At 45.0% G+C, this 21,865-nt stretch overlaps 3 protein-coding genes across 3 annotated transcripts in view; 2 read left to right on the forward strand and 1 right to left on the reverse strand.

Annotated features, from left to right (window-relative positions):
• Positions 1-4,285: 4,285 nt before the first annotated feature.
• On the reverse strand, positions 4,286-9,812 carry LOC121589098 (chorion peroxidase-like). The gene is made up of 4 exons (XM_041907741.1): positions 9,551-9,812; positions 6,244-6,709; positions 5,073-6,161; positions 4,286-5,007 (listed from the first exon to the last, which is right to left on the reverse strand). Exons 1-4 carry the CDS (start codon positions 9,702-9,704, stop codon positions 4,323-4,325), a joined length of 2,394 nt encoding a protein of 797 aa, XP_041763675.1. The 5' UTR covers positions 9,705-9,812; the 3' UTR covers positions 4,286-4,322.
• A 453-nt stretch (positions 9,813-10,265) lies between these two features.
• On the forward strand, positions 10,266-12,902 carry LOC121588948 (chorion peroxidase). The gene is made up of 3 exons (XM_041907417.1): positions 10,266-11,187; positions 11,260-11,986; positions 12,052-12,902. Exons 1-3 carry the CDS (start codon positions 10,305-10,307, stop codon positions 12,743-12,745), a joined length of 2,304 nt encoding a protein of 767 aa, XP_041763351.1. The 5' UTR covers positions 10,266-10,304; the 3' UTR covers positions 12,746-12,902.
• A 6,289-nt stretch (positions 12,903-19,191) lies between these two features.
• LOC121588267 (afadin) overlaps positions 19,192-21,865 on the forward strand; it is a 59,664-nt gene continuing 56,990 nt past the window's right edge. The window contains exon 1 of the mRNA XM_041906001.1: positions 19,192-19,389. The gene's annotated coding sequence lies outside the window, so the exon portion shown is untranslated. The remainder of the gene's footprint in view (positions 19,390-21,865) is intronic.

The raw sequence follows: 21,865 nt of genomic DNA on the forward strand, positions 1-21,865 counted from the left end.
ACATCCAATTGACGCATGTTTACCTCGCCGAAAGTGGAATCAAATCATCAGGAACAAATTCACAGAAGAATCGACCATCAAAGTGATTTCACGGCTGATGCTGCTGGCACAGGTGGTACCGTCGTTTCAAAAGGGAATTTGACGAGCAGAGAAGGTAAGGTACAGGTGGCATCGGTACAGCGAGGTATTGCATTTGTGTCTTCTAAAAGATTTTACAAAGTATCAGTATGTCAAAGTGTAGCACTTGGGCGATAAAAAAAGAAAAAAAAACACAACAAGCAATGAAAGTAATGAAATGATAGTAAGTATACAATATGCAGCTTACATTAAACAGTTGATCATAATCTGCATAATATTTGAATTGTTTGTGAGAAAATTTCTTTTCTCATTGCTTTGTTTGGATTTTAGACTTTTATTTGTATTTCAAAATATTACCAAGAATTATCTAAAATTTAATTGTAAGTCTTAAGGCTTTTTAGTTTGCTTTTTTTTAAACAATGACTTACAATGATTTATGTTAAAAGTAGGAATGACGGGCGAGCAAAAATAATTCTTTTGAATAGGACAGACTATTAATTTTCTTCGAAAAGTTGAGCGTTTCAGCGTAAAATGACAAGCTTAGTTGCAACACACATTTTAACCAAAGTATTCTACATGTTCTCGTACTCCTCGTACTAACTCGTACGACTTAACAACATGCCCGTCATGGGTTCAAGCCCCAAATAGACCGTGCCGCCATATGTAGGACTGACTATCCTGCTATGGGGGGAAATCAATAAGTCACTGAAAGCCAACCCCACAAGTGGGTTGGCAGGCCTTGACCGGCATCGGTTGTTGAGCCAAAGAAGAAGAAGAAGATTCTACATGTTCGTTTCAGCAATGATAACGCGGTTACGCGGAAAAATAAAATCACACACAGAAGTTAGGACAGTCTTATGGGTTCGTCTTCAACGAGCTTCATTACAACACAATTATTTGGAATTGCAAATTCTAATGTAGCGAATTCTTTCCTCATATAGGCTAGCCATTATTCAGTGATTAGACAAGGACAAAAATAACAATGCTGAGTGAGCATAGCATAAAAACAATGGAAAAATGAATAACGTGCCAGGGTAATCATTTCTTGTAATCTCCAGTGTATGTTGAACCATGGTAGGTACAATTTGATGCTTTTAAAATAATTTAATTCGAAGATTAAAATATTATCAAAAGCGTTTAACTTCTCTTTTCGACTTTGGTAACTGTTTACAATGATCTCATATAAACAAACAAAGAACTAGTTCAATTGGAAACCCTTACCAATATAATAAGAATTATAATAATAAAATAAATAGAACAAACAAGTTAAAATATAAATAACTTGAACAATTAGAAGAAAAATCGTGCTTAGTGAAAAAATAAAAATATGCTAAAATGTATGTATCAATCAAATAAATAAAAGACATATGTATGAGTTCCAAAACATTTCACATACATTTGTAATCAATTTAATTTTTATAGGCAACATTTGACAAAACAGTAAAATATAACAACTATCTAGTAATCAATATGTAAGTAATATTTAGTAATTAGTGATCGGGTTTTATTGAACAGTGACATTCAACAACTTTTCCTATTAAAAACATCCAATTCAATTGAAACAAGAATAGAAATAATAGCAAATCCAAATCACAATAAAAACAAGAGAAAAGGATAACGAGCATAGACGTAGGAAGGAGTAATAGAATATTTGAAACTAAAACACCAGTAGCAAAACAACTTTACTAAAATAGATACAGAAGCAACACAAGGATATCACTGACAAAATAAATGAATTGTTGACAATAGAGAATAACACAGCGGCACAAATAAAATTGCAAAAATCTTTGAATCTCAGCGAGATTCAAACACATGTATTTCAATTTTCAGTATTCACAGAAATAAAAACCCAATGCTGTCCCATGGTGAGCACGAAATTCTCGCTAAAAAGTATCGCAAAAATGCTCGTCTAAAAAAATGATACCTTGCTCATATCGGCGTTTCCCTAGAACCGACGTAAACTAGTTCAATCTGGAGCAGATGGCAACAACCCATACCGAAGATGCATCAATTAGCGGAATTCTAATACATTACCCATTCCAACAGTCGATACGATTTGCTTGCCAGATCACGACCGAACAAATACAGAATACCAACCAAGCACCGCTCTGGGCGCATGATGAAATGTACCATTCATCCCACAGACATCACCGAACCTCCGGTCCAGTGACTACGCTATGCTTTCAAATAAAATGTCTGAACATTGGTGCTGCTAAAAAATAATTAACACCCTCACGGTTCGAAGCTAATCTAAGAGCTGGAATGTTTTTACCCGAAATGCTCTCCACCAAAACCTTCCTCAATTAAAGAACCAAACCAACACCTTTTGTGCGGGAGTTTGTGTGCGTGTTCAGTAATGCGTGATTTTTTCTTCACTTCGGCACCACACAGCACTTATGGTACAGGTGACCCACCAGCGAGCAAACCTGTCCATCACAGCCAGATCGTCCTTGAGAGTGAAAGAGGCTTTTCTTTATTTAGGGTAGCTCAGGGGTTTTTTTTGCCCTGGATTATGCGGTTGAGTTCGCCAAAACTGTACGGAATTCAAGATGAAAGTTATGGAATGTCGTTCCACCCACGGAACAGGCAGCTAACCGGAGCCAACCAACGCGGGATCGGACTGTGTGCATGCCAGCGAGTCCGAGATAAGTGTCAACGAAACAGATAAACAACGGTGTTCATCCCGAACTGCACGATTCGGGTTCGGCAGCTCGAATCGGATGAACGTAGCGACCGTGCGTTGCCTTGGTAGCATGGATTTTGTACACCCTGTTTGTGTATATAGTGCCGTGTAGGTACTGGCTACATGGCCACTTGTTGCTCGATACCTCATGGAGCAGGTATTTTCGTTACATTCATTAGCTCAGCATATGCACCTTTTGTCTGGGCGAAGGATTTTATTTCCACTTCGATGCACCCGTCGTATGGATTGCTTTCGGAAAACTAAAAGCGTAGACTATACAATGTGCTGGATATCATAGCATATTGTTCATGATACCTCGCTTACCTTGAAGCTCATCAAATCCTATGCCCCATCAGTGTTTCACGGCGCCAGAGCATCATCTACATCGTTGGAAACAGAATGGAGAACCGATTTCGCTCCCAAGGAAAGCGTTGCTTTACTTTCGAAATGGCATTTGTGCCTAGCCGAAATGAAGTAAATCATTTCCCTAGGGTAAACAGAACGTGCCCGGCTTCGGCCACCACTGACCGTTCAGCAGACGTGGGTCTTTGGCAGTAGCACTAGAAGTCGAGCTCACCCGGCTGCGCCAGGAAGTGCAAACATCGCCCTTTTTGTGCAGCAACCAGCAAACAGAGCGCGAAAACGCCCGTGACGCCATTTACGAAACGTTGTGCTGGGTCGGAAAAGGTAAACAATGTTTGGCTCGCGAAGAGCTCGCTGGCTTTGAGCGGTTAAATAATGACCTGACAGAAGGGAAGCAAACAGCACACCAAGCTGGGCAACCAATCCAATCCGTCAGTCAAACAAACGCTCTTGCAAGCGTGGCAATCACAGAAACATTTTGAACCGAACTGAACTATTTATGAAGAGAGCTTTTGCATGCGGGGAAGGTGGTTGTGATTATCAAAATGAGTCTCGAATAATTTTCACTATAAAGACGCAAAATAAACAAAATATATAGGTGAAAGGAACCTAACAGAATATTAGACACAAATAATCAATTCCTAGCTGCATCTCAAGATACGGTTTAATACACCACTGCACTGAGTGTGTGTGATGTAGCTGCAAATGACTATCGTTTCATACATATACGAAGAATTACTTTTCAAATGCAACTCTATTGTTGAGGTTTGCACCATTCCTACATCGCCAGTATGGGCATGTCTGAGAGAGTGTTCCCATCACAAGTATCGCTCTATCGGTATCTGTGGTATACATTAAAGCATGAAAATCTTGTTGATTGACTCAATAGAAAATTGGCCTCACATATTCGTGCCTCAGCTTCCAGAAACCAGTTTTGATACGATAGAATGCCGGCCTATGCCCAATCAAATGAAAATAATGCGTATAATGCGTTCTCATGTTACTCATGCCTCCTCGTAATTGTACCCAACGTCTGTAATTCACTCGGAATAAGCAAAAACTCTCCAAATCGATAGAAGTAAAATGTACTATATTTTAAACAACATAGCAAATACGCACATGCACTATCTAATAGAAAAACTCACACAATGAGCGTGAAAACAGAAAATATAACAAAGAAAAAAACACTTGCTATAAGCTAATCCCTCCACCAGGACAGATCCAGTCTGGGAATCTCCGGTGCCGTACAATCCATCGGCCGGTTGTCCTCATGCGGCAAGGCGAATGCATCCGGCACCACACGCATCTGGTGTGGATCGCCCGCATTGGCACAGATCAACGACGCCAAGGTAACGCGCTGAATCTCCTTCAGCTGCGGCACCGTGAAATGTCCCGGATTCGTGTCCGGCCCGTTGCTGTAAAAGTATCGATCGCCGCGCTGAAACTTCGCAAACTGATCCGCAATCAGCTCAGCGAACGTGTCCCCAACAACACCACCATCCACCGGCGGTTCCAGTATTCCGCCCACGTACAGATCGACATCGTCCGGGTGCGGATACAGGGCGCGCAGCTTCGATCCCACTTCCGGTCCAAAGTCATCGAACGAGTAGGCACCGGGCCTGCCGCTTAACCGGCGATAGTCATTGTACGGTCGAACGGCATGGTCCCGGCCACGCTGGATGTTGATTGCGGCCAGATCGACACCGTGCTGTTTGCCCGGCTTCACGTTCAGGAAACGCGTAAGGCTGGTGGAAAACAGCTCGTCCACGCTCTGCATCGGTTGACGCTGCAGCGACCACAGCAGATCGTCGTAGAACGTTCGCTCGCGGAAGCGCGTGGGATTGAGAAAGGTAAGCCACGTTTCCACTGGACCATCCTGCAGGCTGAAAAGAAAGGGCGAAGTGATATTACGATGCAGCGATTGGTGGATATCACACGAAACGCTTACTCCAGCTTCGAGGGTACAGTGGAGTGACCGAACCGGAATGCTGCGACGGTGAACTCGCTCGATACCGATGGGTTGGTGTGCGGATTGTAGAACTCACTGTATGTGCCGGGCACGGGCAAATGTAATCGATACAGCGACATGTACCGTGGACCAACTACCCTGGGCAAGTATTCACCGTAAGCAATGTGCTGCAGCTGAGCGATGACGATGCGGCGCGCCTCCTGGAACAGCGTACGATCGCTCCAGTGTGGATTGAGCTTCTGCAGCTGCCGGGCTAACCGGTTGTGCTCCCGCAGGAACAGCGTGTGTACCGCGACCAGCGAGATCAACTGGTTCGATCGTCCGTCGCCCGTCAGGAAGCACATTTCGGCCGTCGGATCACAAGCGTCCTTCGTGTGGTCGAGCGGTGGCAGCTCGTTGTGGAAGCGCCGATGAAACAGTGACTTCAAACGGCCACCTTCGAGCGCCCGGAGCCCGTGCGATTGCTTGCTGTCGGTGCCGTAGATGGCCGAACCATCGATGAAATGACTTACCGCGGACAACTGCCGCCCGTGACCGACGGAATGGCAGTCCCGCGTCGGTGCCACGGCCGAGCGCATAAAGTGCAAGCAGCGTACACCGTGCTGGGAGTAAAAGTCGTCGCCACTCGACACCGGAATAGGCATGCAGCCGGGAAAGGCATCCTTCACCCGCCCGGTCCCATCCTCCGTGCAGCATTTGGCCTTCGTTTTGATCGGCTTGTTGCGCGAGAAATCGTGCGCCAAGAATTGACCAAACTGCATGAACAGTACGTTACACGTAGCGTGCGGATGGTGCAGATCGGCAAACAGCGTGGAGGACAGTTTGCGAGCCGATGGAAGATAACGGCCAGTGTGGGAGACTATCCGTGGCGCCCAGATACCGTCACCGTACGCGGGCGGCAGCAAACGCTCCATCGGGTATCCGGCTGCCCCCCAGAGGCTGCCGCCCGGTTCGATGTTGTTGCAGCGTCCATCAAAGCGGCGATAGCGCGAGTGCCCTTTGTCGCAGGCTGGACCTACCAGGCAGCGCTTTGGTCGCTGAAAGTATTCTATCGCCGATCCGTTTGAGCTGCAAATGATGAGAGAAGAGCAATTTGGACATTCGATCAAAATTCGATTCATCTATTGAAAGATTCGGGGGCTCAATTTACATGCTGTTGAGTGCCTGCCAGGTCAGCACATCCTGCAATCCTTGCCGCACGAGCTCCGATGACAGCACGGTGTCCGACAAGGACAACTCGCCGTGAAAGGTGGCCGGCGTGTCTTCCTCCGCACTCCCGTCGTGGGTGAGAAATGTTTCCAGCTCATGGTACGCCATCTTTTCCGCACGCCGCAAAAGTTGCTCCTGCTCGTGGTACGGGAGCGTGGACAATAGGGACGGCTTTATGGTGCCCGCCATATCGATGACCGGATGCATCCGACAACAAATTCCAGCAAATTCGCCATTCATTAGCGCACACCGGGGCCAGTGAGAGCTTTCCCAACGACGCTCGGTTGGAGGCCGAAGGTGTGGCGGCCGCGAAAGGTAACGAACGATGGCCATTCGGTCGACATCCGGGCACTGGAGCAACCGCACGCAGGTACTTTCCGGTGGACATTCTAAACGAGAGGTGGTTGCTGTTGATGTGCGAAAAAAGTATGCATATTATTGGGAGTGAGAGTATTGAGCGGAAATTAGGTTTCTGACAATACATCATTGGGCTGCAGCAATCGTGTTTTTGTGGAGCTTTTGAACATCATTCTGATCTTAGTTCATACTTTGTTGTACCAGGAATTTAAACTGATACTTTTATGACCAAACAAATCTGCACTGAGAGAGTTTATGAACTGAACGTATACTGTTCTGCTCGTTGCAGGCCATTTAAGCGTTACAATTTAACTCATTTATTTAACTTATTTATAAACTAATAAATCAGAGTTATTAAAGTCTTAGTGGCTTCTGCTAGAGCCTTGATCATTCACAAATGTTCCACTTTACAAGATGAAGAAGTGCCTGTAATCTATTTCCCCTTTTGTACTTTTTCTGGTTTAATGTCTTGAACCAAATAGCTCACGATAGGCTTAGTAATTGATCTAACCCGTGCCGTGGATACAACCCGTAAATTTATGATTAAACCCGTTCCGCTAAGATCGTTGATAGCTGTTTAAATGAACCAGAATTAAAGATAATAAGATTAGATAATCCGATGCGTTATTGCAAAAAGATTTTTACACGGCATCTCAAAGTTAGGCGTAAAGATTAGTAGATAAGACGGTCGCTAAGAGCATCTATGGAATAGGAAACCGGTAGTAAGAGCAGGTTTCCTAAGAATGGTCGTGGCGTCTCTGTCTATATGTGTCTCATAGTCAATAAGGAACATGTACCCATTTTCTAACATTTGCTTTTGTTTTAGGATTGCTTTTTTTTTTCTTTTGGCTCAACAACCGTTGCCGGTCAAGGCCTGCCTGTACCACATTACTTGTGGGTTTGGCTTTCAGTGACTTATTGATCCCCCCATAGCAGGATAGTCAGTCCTACGTATGGCGGCACGGTCCATTTGGGGCTTGAACCCATGACGGGCATGTTGTTAAGTCGTACAAGTTGACGACTGTACTACGAGACCGGCTCGAAGGATTGCTACACTATGTAATTTCGGAAGCACAGATAAAACACTGTCATCAATCCTGTACGTTAATTCCATCAAATTTCATATTTTAACCATCGCATTTTTCATTTCATAACCATCGCAGTCCGAAGAAAACATTCATATAAGATCATAATTTTAAAATAGTTATATTTTATTTTTCGCCTAAATCATTTTAATAATTTGTAAAAACAAATAGATTTTTTCAAACATACGAAGGAATCGGCCTTGCGCGGAAAATGCTTGTTTTGATTTTAATAGTTTTAGCTTTAATAATCAAAAATCCTTCGTAGAATACAAGGAAACTTCCAAAAGTGATGCCAAACGTAAACAATAATATATTTTGTACCTGGAAATTTTACATCCAAACATAAGTTTTGTAAGTCGCATGCAACATTAAAACTCAAACAGATCAGTTTTTGTATGGGCAGTAGAGTGTACTGATCCGAATTGAAAATAGCCCTCCCTTTGTGATTTTAAATTGTTCCTAGTTTCCTAAAGTCTCACCCAAAAACTTCAGTCTGAATTGAACAAAATAAAACTTCCATTGTACACAGTTCATTGTCAGCCAACTACCATCTTCGATTCAATCAAACAACCGTTCTGCTATTAGTTTCTGACTGTATTTATAACATTTCGTGGTAACGTTTCAAGCCAGACTAAATCTCCTTACTTGCGTTGATTGTACCTCATACATCAACAACAATTACTCCAATAGCTGGTACAGTACCAATTTATAAGCCAATACCCTTTTAAACTGTACACTGATTTGTACTATATAATACAACATGTGCAGTTCATAAAATTTCCTTGAATTTCGTGTGTACTATAATAATTGATTTAATGTCTTTCAAGCGGCCAAATATTAAATAAACGGTTGTTAGATTCTAGATCAGGAAGATATGTCTGGAGTTAACTTTCAGGGTCAGTAACATCTAATGATGGTCCATATGGTGTGTACAAGAAGCTTTTTTCATCCCTAATGGAGATGGCCGCGCAACCTACATCGCTATCGAATTCAGGATGCCTGCGACGTTCTATAAATCGGGTGGTAAGGTCAGCACATGTAAAATTGCTAAAATTGTTCTTATTTTTAGACATAAACTATTATCAATAAACTTGTATTTAAATTTATTCGCTCCTGTTCAAATAATATATGAGAAGTATAAACATTACAACATAAATCTATTGTATCGTCACTCTATAAATTGTCCATTCGTAAAATAATTTAATTTTTACAAAATTTTGCAGTATAATGTGAATAGCAAAATTATAAAAATTTCTTGTTCTAAACTACTTATGTCGTAGCAAACCGGCCCACCAACTTGATTTAGTGTGACGTTTTATTACTTTGTTGGGAACATAACTTTCCATAACTTTAAATTTAGTTCCCAAATGTAGTACAATTTTTTCTGCTTCTTCTAGCACGTACAACGATTAACAAGGAATCAAATTAATCCATATTCGTCGTAATTTCGTTGTTGTTACGCAATTCCAATTACTCTGCACGGCAACTTTTTGTTTCATTTCACTCGGGCATTGCACCGTTAGATACTACTACTACTACTAATACACATACATCACATCTCCGTGCAAACAACCCGAACAAGGCACGTGCTGTCCATTGCTTACGCGTGCAGTACAATTTCTCCGAAACACGTAAGCCCGTTCCGGAATGAGGTTATCTAAATTTATCTTTGCTCACCAGCAAAACAAGCCGCTCAAGCACAAACACTATTGCAAAATAACAAATCGCCTTCATCGGCAGCACTAACTATTCTTTTGATTTTAACAAAAAAGGGAATCTCTTCCAGTGACTGTGCATGTTACTCACCATTATCGGTGCCCTGTGCGAATAAATCATTCGTGCGAGTGCCGTCACTGCTGGCCAGCGCCTCGTACGTGCAAACCAATATCACTAAACAGAGCGGTACGGTGTAATGTTTCATTTTAAGGAAAATTGTTCCTCCCAGATCGTTGGAAGCCATTAGGCGACGCAGCGTTATTGAATTAGTTCCCCAGCAGCGACGCGGAGAGAACGAAAAAGGCCATTAATTAAGGCACGATAAAAGACGAACGTCACCAACCACACGACCCTTGATATGGACCAGCGGTGCCGGTTCGTTGGCTTGCTGAACTGAAACTGGATCGGCCGCTGAAGATTGGTGTCGTTTTATTTTTTGTTTGTTCTTCTTCTTTTTTGCAACAACTCATATGACGCCTTGGCTAAGGGTCTAATGGTGAAGACCAAGCAGCAAAAAAAAAACATCGTTCAAATTATGTCATTTGCGTCACACAAAATCGTTGTTTTTTTGCAGGGATAAAATGAAAATGTTCTTTTATGTATAATTTTTCACATGTTTGTTCATGCAAATAGTTTATTTAATATAATTGACATTCCATGCCCAAATTAGATCTAGATCATTTTAAGTCGGTCACAGTTGTCAAACTAAAACGCTGCGTTAGCCCGCTTCCGGACGTTCCACGTCACCAGGATCGGCTCCGCCTGAAGCTTCCGGATCCCGGTTCCCGGCCAGTGCACCGATCGCTGCAGTCACGTACGCATCGTCAGCGTCATCGCCGTCACGATGCTACCCAAAGGTGTGCTTTCGTTTTTAGTGTTAATAGTTTTAGTACAGCACTTTGCAACCGTGCAAACCACCAACGCTATCGAACGACCGTCCGCGCCCTCGAGCCAATGTACCTCGTCCCACGAAAGCTGTGTGCTGCGAGTGATGTGCGAGGTTGAACCACGTGCCCGCACTACACTCGTACCCTGCCTTACCGCTGACGGGCTGGAAGGCGTGTGCTGCAGCGTTGCAAGGGAAGGCAAACAGCGCAAAAAACGCTCACTGCCGTTTGAACTGACGCAGGAGCTGTTCCAGAATGCCGTCGGCGAGGGACACCGTGTCTACACCCGGAAGCTGGCAAACATCGACCACCATCGGGAGGTTATGAGGGGTGGCTCGGTCGACACGCTGGTGCGCCAGTTTCACGCACCACCCGGTGAGCCGCTGGGCGCCGAGGATCCGACGGCCTACGAAGACATGTTCGTAGCACGATCCTTTGCCAATGCGCTCAATCTAAGCGTAACCGAGCGGCTCGACCTGCCCGAGCTGACCCTTGACCCAGCGCTGCGTCGCAAGCGTTGCCTTCCGCCCCGGTCGTGCGATCCGCACGCCCGCTACCGTTCGCTCGACGGGTCCTGCAACAATCCGGTTCCGGCGCGCAGCAGCTGGGGGGCGGCCGGCTATCCGTTCGAGCGTTTGCTGCCGCCCGCCTACGAGGACGGTGTGTGGGCGCCGAGAGTACACTCGAGCGTTTCGGGCCGGCTGCTGGCGAGCGCGCGCGACATTTCGGTAGCGGTCTTCCCGGACGTCGATCGGCGCGATCGCAAGTTCAACCTGCTGCTGATGCAGTTTGGCCAGTTTATGTCGCACGACTTCACCCGCAGTGCGAGTGTTCGTATAGGTGCGTGAAAGAACCCCCTCCCTATTATCGCTTTGTTGAATTCAAAGATTGACTTTTTTTCTGTTTTCACAGGCCAGGAGGAGGTACAGTGCTGCAACGCGGAACACTCGGGAGCGCTGCGCGGCGAGCAGGCCCACTTTGCCTGCATGCCGATCGCCGTCAGCCCGGCCGATCCGTTCTACTCTCGCTTCGGCATTCGGTGCCTGAACTTTGTGCGGCTGGCGCTGGCCCGCGACGGCAAATGCCGGCTCGGGTACGGTAAGCAGCTGAACCGTGTCACGCACTTCATCGACGGGTCTGCCGTGTACGGGTCGAACGAAGCGCTAGCCGCCTCCCTGCGTACGTTCGAGGGCGGCCGGCTACGGAGCAGCTTCCCGACCGGCGAGGAGCTGCTTCCGTTTGCCCGCACCCGAGCCGCCTGTGAACCGTGGGCCAAGGCCTGCTTCCGGGCGGGAGACGATCGAGTGAACCAGATCGTTTCGCTGACGGAAATGCACACGCTGTTCTTGCGCGAGCACAACCGCGTCGCCACGGCACTGGCCGCCCTGAACCAACACTGGGACGACGAGCGGCTGTACCAGGAGACGCGGCGTATCGTCGGAGCAGTGATGCAGAAGATTTTCTACAACGAGTACCTGCCGTCGATCGTGGGCCATAGCAAGGCACGCCAGTACGGGCTGCTCGACAGCCACGGGGAGCAGACGGACTTTTACAGTCCCGATGTGAAGCCGGCCGTTTTTAACGAACTGTCCGGGGCAGCGTTCCGCTTCGGACATTCTACCGTGGATGGAGCGTTTTTGTAAGTTCAATGCATGGTCTCGGTTGCTTTCCAATCTCATCAATTGACACTCTCCTGTCCACCAGGATCCAGCATCGTCATCGCCGCACGGAGCTGGTACCGATTCAGGAAGTCTTCCTGAACCCGTCCCGTCTGCTGCAGCGCTCTTTTTTCGACGATTTTCTCTTCTCGCTGATGGATCAGCCGCAGCAGCAGCTGGACGATTCCATCACGTTCGGGTTGACGCGGTTGCTGTTTGCGGGCCGCAACCCGTTCGGTTCGGATCTGGCTTCGCTCAACATACAGCGCGGCCGGGATCATGCGCTGCGCCCGTACAACGACTACCGGAGCTGGGCCGGCCTGGAGCGGCTCACTAGCTTCGAGCAGTTCGGTCCGGTCGGTGCCCGGCTCGCCAGCGTGTACGAGTTCCCGGACGATGTGGATCTGTGGGTGGGCGGACTGCTGGAGCCCCCGAAGCAGGATGGGGCACTGTTTGGCGAAACGTTCGCGGCCATCATTAGCGAACAGTTCGCGAGGCTGAAGTTTGGCGACCGGTACTACTACACAAACGGGCCCCGGACCAATCCGGGCTTCTTTACCGGCGAGCAGCTGCGCGAACTGAGCAAGGTGTCGCTCGCCTCGGTCATCTGCGCCAACCTCGACCAGGCGGACGGGTTTTCCGCGCCCCGGGATGCATTTAGACAGCCGAGCGAGCATAACCCGCCCGTCCCGTGCCAGACGCTGGTCGGGATGGATCTGTCCGCCTGGAGGGGTCACTAGCGGGGAGGGGTGAATTGTTTTATGTACTGCTTTGTAGTATGGCAGGCTGTATTTGTGTAGTTTTGTGTTTTAAATGAGTGTTTCTGGAAACACTATTTTGTAGTTTGTTGTGTTGTGTTCGAATAAAAGATGTGCTGCAGCGCACAACGTTATTAAAAAGCAAGTCATTTGTTTAATGTCCGATTGAATAACATAGTTTTGCGTTTGAAATGGAAGAAATATAGAGCATATATTTCACTAGTCATCCAGTTTATGGATGAATGATTTGATATTCATTGACCTTATTCTGCTAAACCATTTACTAAGACTGGAATACAAAAACGAATTTAATTCATTATTTTTCATTGACTTCATGAATGACCATAATTTCAGATGCATGATGTTTATGGGTAATATACTGTTTCTAGTTAATTTTCTGCATTGATTAAACAAGTTTTTCTTTTGTTTTTAATATCATTGTTCCAGGTTACCAGGACACCCTTCTATCCAGCAATTGCGTTGGTATCATAACTTATGAATGCGTGATTCGATGTCAGTATAATAATCCATAGATACTCTTTGATTTACCCTTACATTCATTCTGGCGTGGAGTCGTTACTTTAGATTTTACGAAACAACATTTTTTCACAATATTTAAGAATGTTTTGCGTTACGTAGTGTTAAGCCTGTTATGTGGTAGTTTTTTTTTTCAATTCAGTTTTTACTTAATGAAAAAAAATAGTTTAAATGATTCCACGCCAAATTTCTCAGCTTTGGCGTGAGAGTAACAAGGTTGGTGCCGTTTTTCCTAAACAGATAAATACTTGGGCAGACCAGATTTTTTTTTAACGAAACAGTCCCGATTTTGCACCAAAAGTTAATGTTTTGTAATATATGTCAAAGTTCCTACTTTGTCCCGTTTTATACGCAGGTCTAATGGACATAGATTATACAAATTAATTGTGAAAGAGTGCGGATTTAAATAAAGAATTAGTTTCAGTTACAGATCGCTGGGTGCGCATGTTTAATAAAAACAAATTGCTAGTGTACTATGCTTATTGGATAAAAGAAAATGTCGATTTCTAGAATCATTTCTAGTAATATAGATGTCGATTTAGGTCTACCATTTTCAAAAGGGATTTTTGGCAGATTGATGAAAAGCTACAAACATTTGCACACAACCAGACACCTTTTTACTGTATAACATCTAGTACAAATGAACATTTTCATCTGTTACTGAAGAACAGGTATTTAACGAGATATGCGAGGCAACATCACAACATCGTTGGGCGCAAAATCTTTGATCGCAAAAATCATGGTGGCAAACTCCTTCTTCGCAAAATATTTGGTTGAAGAATTCTTGGCCGCAAAAACCTTGATCTTAAATTCTTTGGTTGCAAAATCCTTGATAGCAAAATCTTTGGTTTCAAAATACTTGGTCGCAAAATTGTTGTTTCCAAAATTCTTGGTAGGAAAATGCTTGGTAGCCAAATCATGTCACAAAATTGCCACACTGATATAGATTCCACAGACGCAAACTCACTAACGCAAAACTCACAGACTCAAAATCTACGGACGCAAATCCACTGGCCTTTAAAAATAGTAATCAATGCAATGCGATAGATTGATACAATTGTGCAAATATTTGGAGAGCTACTTAAAAATTGGGCCACTTGTTGTGTAATATGTTGAATACCTGTTCAGCGTAGAAAATACACCTTCAACGTCGAAGTAAGACTGAATTAATTTTATAGTAATGAAAAATTTATGCAGAATTATTGTCTTTTTTGAAAATCCAAAATATAATTTAAATCTGGTTTTGTTACTTTGTGTCCCGTTTTCGTGTCTTGAATTCTGTATGATCAGCAAAAAATACACTTCGAACACTCACATGTTGCAAAGAATAAAAAAAAAGTTGAATATCTTACTAACTTACTAACATTTTCGGCACTACTCAAACTGTTTCTATTGTTGGATGGTTACGAAACAAGGAAACACTTTTTGAACAAAATACTCTTTCACTATAGCACAGTTTTTACTTTTATTCCAAAAGGTGAAGACAAAAATTCCGATAAAGATATTTTGAAATGTCATTGAGCTCATTTAAAAATTTAAGCCTCTTTAAAGTATTAGATTTTAGTTTTCTACTTTTCTAAAACATATGCCTACCTTAAATGCTCAATGCTGTAGCATAGGTTTAATCTGCAACTGATTTTTTACATTTAAAATATTTGACGAACTCAACTGCCTATTATAAACCACAGCAAAATTCTTCGTAGTTTACAAACTCTCGAGTTGAATACTTGCGCGATGGAATTTCATTGTCTGCGCCGTTCGCTCAAATCAACGTAAAAAAAGACTAGAGCCGAAGACAGTGATCGTGGTTGCTGATGTAGGACGGCCGTAACAGCAGCATTGTCCGTTTAATACGCCGTGAAGTGTGTTTACAAAACGTTTGCCGTTCGAAAAGTGAGTCAAAAGCATCATCCCAAGCCCAAGCAGGCTATGGCTGCAGTGTTGTCGCAGCAATCTGCGCCATCCGCTCAGCTTTGCGGTTTTACGCCCGACTTGTTTGGCAGCATTGCATTCCGGTAAAGGGAACGTTCCTCCTAGAAAGTGGCGTTTGAGTACGGTGCAATATAGGTGCATTTTGTTGTGTTGCAGTTGGTGTGAAAAAGATTCCCCTGTTGGTGAGGAAATCGGTGAAAACAGCGTTCGCAAAATCGATGTCACCCGTGGCAACCGTACAGCGATTGGCATTGGTTCCGTTGTGTAGGTAGCGGCGCTGGTAGCGCAAGTGTGTGCGTGCAGGCGCGTCCTTCCGTGAAGCAAACTACACGTGTAAGCAAGCGTACGCGTTCGCTGTGTGTAGCGTCGGCGTGTGCTAGTAGTGGTGTAGGTTGTGTGCAGCGAGTCAATGGATTCCGTTTGCATTCCCTTGTGTGTTTTTTGTCTGCTTCAATCACAGTATCCAGCGAAGACAACAAGGTGTGCCACGACGGTGAAGCGCCGTGTTTGTTTATCGTGCGATCAGTAGCTGGGTGATGTGGTGTGTTGAAAGGATGCAGTGAAAAGTGCAGCTTTTTGCCCATTGCTAAGAAGAAAGGTGCAAAGCATTCCAAAGCACAGCGTTCATCAAGTGATCATACAGCGAAAAAGGTGAAACTGCTGGTGCATTTTCCACACCAGCAAGCATAGTCGTGTTGTGTACGTGTGTTTGTGTGTGTGGGTCTTTTAAAAATTGTGCTGCAGCATCATCACAAGCTGTGCCAAATCAGCTAAAAAGTTTGAAAGAAATTCCATTATTTTGCGTCATTTTGTTCGAAGGTGAACAGCTCTTGCAAGAGACCGCTTCTTCTGCTGCGGCGTTTTCAAACCGTTCGAAGATTGCCGATTGCATCAGCAGGCCCCGTGGGTCGTGATCTGCCGTGTGTGTAGCCAAGATGAGAGCGTGATCGATTATCTTCCGCACTTGATCGACGTTGTGGCAGTGTTGGTTACACTGTGTGTTCGTCAAAGTGTGTCCGAGATTCCACAGAGAGCTGCTCATTTACATTCCATCGCACATTCCTCCACCGTCAATGCCACCATCGCCGTTCGGAATAAGCTAAGCAGGTAAGATGGGGAGAATTTATTGCATTTTTGCGCAAATCTAGCCCATTAAGTGTGGTTTACTATTCTAATCGTTCATATCGTTGTACCTGTTGCAAATAAATCTCTATCTGCATGTTGTTTTACCAACTTGACATCAACTTGAATTGATAATTCGCTTAAATGCGTGTTATACTTCTCATGTTGCTGCTGATGTTAAGCCTGTAGGACCTGTTTCATACCGCTGTTGGCATCTTCCATGTTGGCCTTGCTCGGGGAATCTTTAATTCTGTGCACAAAGTGGTTTCGGTGAATGTGCCTCCTCTATCAGGAAGGAAAACACAGACGCTGCAAACAGGTTTTCATGTTTTGGTTTTGGTGTGGCGGTGGCGGTGCCAACCTGCCTGCCATAAGAGCCACAAGCGTATTCGCAGTTGTGTGAAGTTGGAGTTTTAGGTCACCGATATACGTTTTTGTTGTTTTCGGGCGCAATTTCAAGGGCAACCTGTGCCTGTACCCTGTAAGCTTTGTTCTACATTGATAGTTTTGTTTGTGTGTGTGTTAATTATAAGCGTTGGTGACAGATTAAAATGTTGCCATACATTAAAGCTTATATATTTGTATCAACAATCGAAAAGTAATCAAGAAGTTTTTAAACGAGTTGCAGATAGTTACACTTTAAGGTATAATCCATAAAATACGTAAGATGAAAAAGAACTGCTATGATTGTCATGTTTTGTTACTGTTGTTGTTTTTTTTTCACAACCAACGGTCTTTATTACATTTTGAATTCTTCTTCCTCTTCATTTATCACAACAACCTATGTTAAAGCCTGCCTGTATCCACTGGGGAAGTGGGCTTGGCTTTCTGTGACTTATTGTTATCATAGCAGAATAGTCAGTCCTACGTATGGGGGCACGGTCTATTCGGGGCTTGAACCCATGACGGGCATGTTGTTAAGTCGTACGAGTTGACGACTGTACCACCAGACCGGCCTTACATTTTGAATTAAATGTCCGTTATATATTTTTTAGATTGTATTGATAATAATATATTATTATTCAAATTTTAATTAATATTAATATGACGTATTTACAGCATCTCGTGTTGTTTTATGTAACAAGGTATCGAATTCCCATGCCGATATGTAACGAATGATAATGGTAGAATATACTCATCTCTTGTGACGTTACGTAACTTGTGGATGGTCCCTGATGGATTATTCGTGGCTAGGGGATATTTTTTTCCTTTTTGGAGTAGTAGTGAGTTGGTCGGTCATGTTACGGGAGGTGTATATTGAATTGAAAACAGCCACAAAAACTGGTGTGAATTCTATATGAAGGATTTCTAACACAAATTGTATTAGAACTGAGCCAAAGTAGAAATCACCCAACGGTTTAGCATACATTGATTTATTGATCTATCTGTAGTTTAATATATGATGTTCATCTATAAAATGCTCCCCATATTTTACGAATATGTGCAATTGCAACTAGAAAAGAACTATTTTATAGAATCACTAATTGTTCGACTGCATTTCCACCTAAATGTAAATGCAATTGACGGCACTGTGTATCAAGCAATGCACTTAACCATATCTAATTGTTGAAAGTAAACGCCGACTTCAAAAGTCTAGGATTTAAGCTTGTTAGTCGTCTGATTAGCACCCGACCTGCTGGTGGATCCGCAAACAACACCCATCTTTCCTCGAGAACAATTGCATCAACAGTACACAAAAGCAAGAACACCTGTGCAGCTTGGTATTCCTTCGTGCGCACGTACACCAACTTGAGCAACAACGGGAACGCGCACTCCGAAGAACTCCAAGCTTGCTCCCTTCCCTCAAGAATTGAAGAGAAATTGCAGGAACATCGAAACGAAGATATTGGCGCACACAAGTACAACAACCTTTTGCGTTTTGTTTCACTCCCCTTCCGACTGGTCGGATGGCTGGCTGGCTGACTGAATGTCTAACGTTTCCCGGGCGATGGCCGGGATCGCGCGCCCATTTGCTGCACTGGACCGGAACCGAAGCAAAAACGCTGTGGTTTTGTGCCAACCGCCCACATTCTGTTGTCTTACCCGCCCCTCTTGAGAGGAAGGGTAAGCAGGAAAAGCTGATACCAGCGAAGCGCTTGGCTATGAGACAAAACAAAAAAAAAAGATCACTAAGATCGTGGAAAAGAGTGTCCATCCACCACCAACTCCCGCAAAGAAGTGATGGAATAGTAAAAGGAGAAGAGAACGAAAATACCGCTGCGCAATAGGCTAGTGGGCAGGGAAGAGGGCAAGAGAACGGAGCTATGGTGGGAGGGGTGACAGTGTGCTGTGGTCAGGCTTTTTAAAAACGCATTCGAAGCAGAAAGCGAAAAACGGGGTGTAAAAGCGACCGGGACGCGAGCGAGATAGCACTATAACGGGGATCTCCCCCGTTGCTCGTTCGGTGACTCTTTTTCGCAACACACACACACACACACACACACACACTAATAAGGCCGTTAAAGAAAGGGGAATATTGTGGTGGAATGCGTGTTAGAGAGGGTGTGTGAGTGTGTAGGGCGTGAGTGGACGTGCACGTCGCTGACAATGTGGTAGTGCACTCAAATGACATGATCATCGTCATCGTCATGAGCGTCATCGACATCGCCGCCATTGAGACAGCCCTGAGTGCTCACCCCACCACAGTGTTGTGCCACTTGTTTGGTTGCTATGGAAGTTACTTGACTCTCGTACGCGCGCACGTACTCACACACAGAGAGACACACCTGGCTGTGCGCAGGTATGCGTGAATACGGTCGTCAAGGCACCTCGTTGCGTTTTGCTTCACACACTGGCTAAGGAGAGTTGTTTGAGAACCCCTAACGACGTTGTAGGGCAGTGGCAGTGACAGCAACGGCACCAACACGGCAGGCTCTGGAACGCGGTGCGAGCGGTGTTCGTCGCTCAGTTTGGTTCGAGCGACCGTCGACGCCAGGTGAGCCGTGTGCGTGTGTGGTGCGCCCCGATAGCTTGTTGATCCGATCGTTCAATCTCGTCCAGTGCGGAGAAGAGCTGTGTGTGTAAGTGGCAGGAAGGTGCGTGTCTCGCTTGGCTGTTAGATTAAGGTTCGCGAAAAGAAAGCAGAAACAGGCGCAGAGTGTCGCGCTGCCGGTGTGTGTGTGTGTGTTTGGTATTATCCTTCTCTCCTGATGTGACGTGCCGCGACGACGAGGATCGTAAAATGGCTACCCTTGGAGGTACTGTTTGATTCGCGTGATCATCATCCCCGGTGTGGTGTACCTGTGTATCGCCTTTTTTATTCAAGGTGTACAGGGATCTTTGTCCGTCTGTGTGTGTGTGTGTGTGTGTGTGTGTGTGTGTGTGTGTGTGTGTGTGTGTGTGTGTGTTGTGTGTGTGTGTGTGTGTGTGTGTGTGTGTGTGTGTGTGTGTGTGTGTGTGTGTGTGTGTGTGAAGTGTGTGTGTGTGTGTGTGTGAAGTGTGTGTGTGTGTGTGTGTGTGTGTGTGTGTGTGTGTGTGTGTGTGTGTGTGTGTGTGTGTGTGTGTGAAGTGTGATTCTCTGTCAAGGTTCTCTGCGTTTTGCGGTACATTCCCCCCGACCGCTCCGCAGCAGAAGAAGACCCTCGAGGACGATGGGTTTGGGTAAGCGAAGGGAATTTACCGAGAAAAGGAAACAAATATTTTGGAAGATTGTACATTGTCCCCGTCCAGACATGCACCCGTAACGCCGTGCCATTTGAAGGGGTCTTGTTAATTGTTCTACCTTCGCTTTAGAGTGGTGTGCGCGGTGTGACAATCTTCGAGGGTCCGTTGTGCGCGAAGATGCTGTATGTATATATGTGTATGTGTGTGTGTGTAATAAATATCTTTCATTTTTTACAACACGACAAGTCCCATTGCATGTTCCCGTGTTCGCGAACGGGCAAAGAAAGAAGGTCCCTTGTGTGTTTCCTTCTTTCTTTCTCTCTCCTTTTCTGCTGTCTCTCTTGGTTCGCTAAAAAGTGGCTCCGCCTGTATGTGCTTACGCGTTGTTCGCCGTTTTTTATGCTCTCTCTCTCTTCTCTCTCCACGCAGTTGCAGTAGGGTGCAGTGCGGGGTATATCTGCGGGGTGCGATAGTGCTATCCTCTGCTTTGGGCAATAAAAGATTAGGCAAAAAAATTAAGCCCCCTTTTGGCCAAAAGATGACGGCAAAGTAGAAGGCCTGGTTTGCGAATCTCTGTCGTGTGTGTGTGTGTCTCATCTCTGCAGCTTGAAACCGTTGCGAATAAAAGTCGCCAGCACATCGTTGTAAAGAGTGAAGACCCCTGTGTGTTTGCGTATATGTGAGTGTGTTTGTGTGTGATTGTTGCAAAAATAGTAACAATAAAAAACAAGTTGCCTAAAAAGGCGCACCAAAATAAAAAAAAGCTACGGTTGACCTGCTCGAAGGGTAAGAAAACTTCGCAAAGTCGTGGCGTGCGGATTGTGTGGCCATTACTGCATCATGCGGTGACGTAGAGGAGTTGTGTGTTGTGCTCTCAATAGTTGCTTTCAAGCGTGAGTGAAACTTCATTCAACCTCGAAGAAGCGAGAAGAGGCAGAAAAGTGCCAGAAAAAAAAAACAAGTTATTACAACTGCCTGGTCGCAAACGGATTCCGGGGGGCCGTGAATCTACGGCAAAGAGCACACGCCTGCATTCCAGCGAGACAACAAAGAGGACCAAGAAAAAAGAAACAAAAAACAGTGCGTCTGCGTCTGCGATCGTGTGTGCCGGGAATGAGTACGCGTTGAGTGTATACGTCATCGTTCGCATCATCATCATCGTCATCATCATTCAAGATCGAGCTTTGGGTGAGCTATAGGGCTCCGCTGCCCCCGGGGGGAAAGCATCCAATCACACCACTACACACAACGAGCGAGCGAATGTGTGCGAATTGGGCGAGATCTTTACACGGGTGTGTGAGCCGTTGGACATTTGTAGAGCCGTTGAAAAATACGAGCTGATCGTTTTAAATGCACGCGGAAGAAAACCGGGCGATGGCAATGGTTGGGCGATGACTCACTTCGTTGAACATGAACACGAGTTTGGGTAGAATATATGTGAAGGAGTGCTACAATTTGCACCTTGTTACCAACCTTACCCCTTCGATAGTATCGACTGTTTTAGTTTGTTGTTTTTTTTTTCATTTTCGTTTTTTCTATTATTTTCTATGGGAAGACACACATGGCTCTCTGGGGGGGGGGGGGGGGGGACTGGACGAGGAGCGTTTAAATCCAAAGAACTACTAAACTCGTGGCAAAATGTAAGAACGAATGTGACTTTGAGACACACACGCAACAGCCCCGTGCGTTTGTGTGTCTGACGCTTTCTGTTGTGTGCTATTAATTGGATTAAGGGAGGAAAATAGTTGGTCGTTTTTGTTGTTGTTTTTGCTTTATGTTCTAGCCATATGTGGCCCTTGGGCTAGCAAAGCATTGTCAAAACGCCCCATGTGGTTCGTACATTTCTGTCCTGTCAATGCATGGGGGAAAAGGTTTTTTGGAAGCGGTAACTAAAACAATGCGATTACT

This window comes from Anopheles merus, chromosome 2R (assembly GCF_017562075.2).
Source record: "Anopheles merus strain MAF chromosome 2R, AmerM5.1, whole genome shotgun sequence".
NCBI classification, from domain to species: domain Eukaryota; kingdom Metazoa; phylum Arthropoda; class Insecta; order Diptera; family Culicidae; genus Anopheles; species Anopheles merus.

Coding starts and splice junctions, on each gene's coding strand:
- LOC121588948 (XM_041907417.1), top strand. CDS start 10,305: ATGCTACCCAAAGGTGTGCTTTCGTTTTTAGTGTTAATAGTTTTAGTA. Junction 11,188..11,259: donor CAGTGCGAGTGTTCGTATAG/GTGCGTGAAAGA, acceptor CTGTTTTCACAG/GCCAGGAGGAGGTACAGTGC. Junction 11,987..12,051: donor ACCGTGGATGGAGCGTTTTT/GTAAGTTCAATG, acceptor CCTGTCCACCAG/GATCCAGCATCGTCATCGCC.
- LOC121589098 (XM_041907741.1), bottom strand. CDS start 9,704: ATGGCTTCCAACGATCTGGGAGGAACAATTTTCCTTAAAATGAAACAT. Junction 6,162..6,243: donor TGGCAGGCACTCAACAGCAT/GTAAATTGAGCC, acceptor CATCATTTGCAG/CTCAAACGGATCGGCGATAG. Junction 5,008..5,072: donor ACTGTACCCTCGAAGCTGGA/GTAAGCGTTTCG, acceptor CTTTCTTTTCAG/CCTGCAGGATGGTCCAGTGG.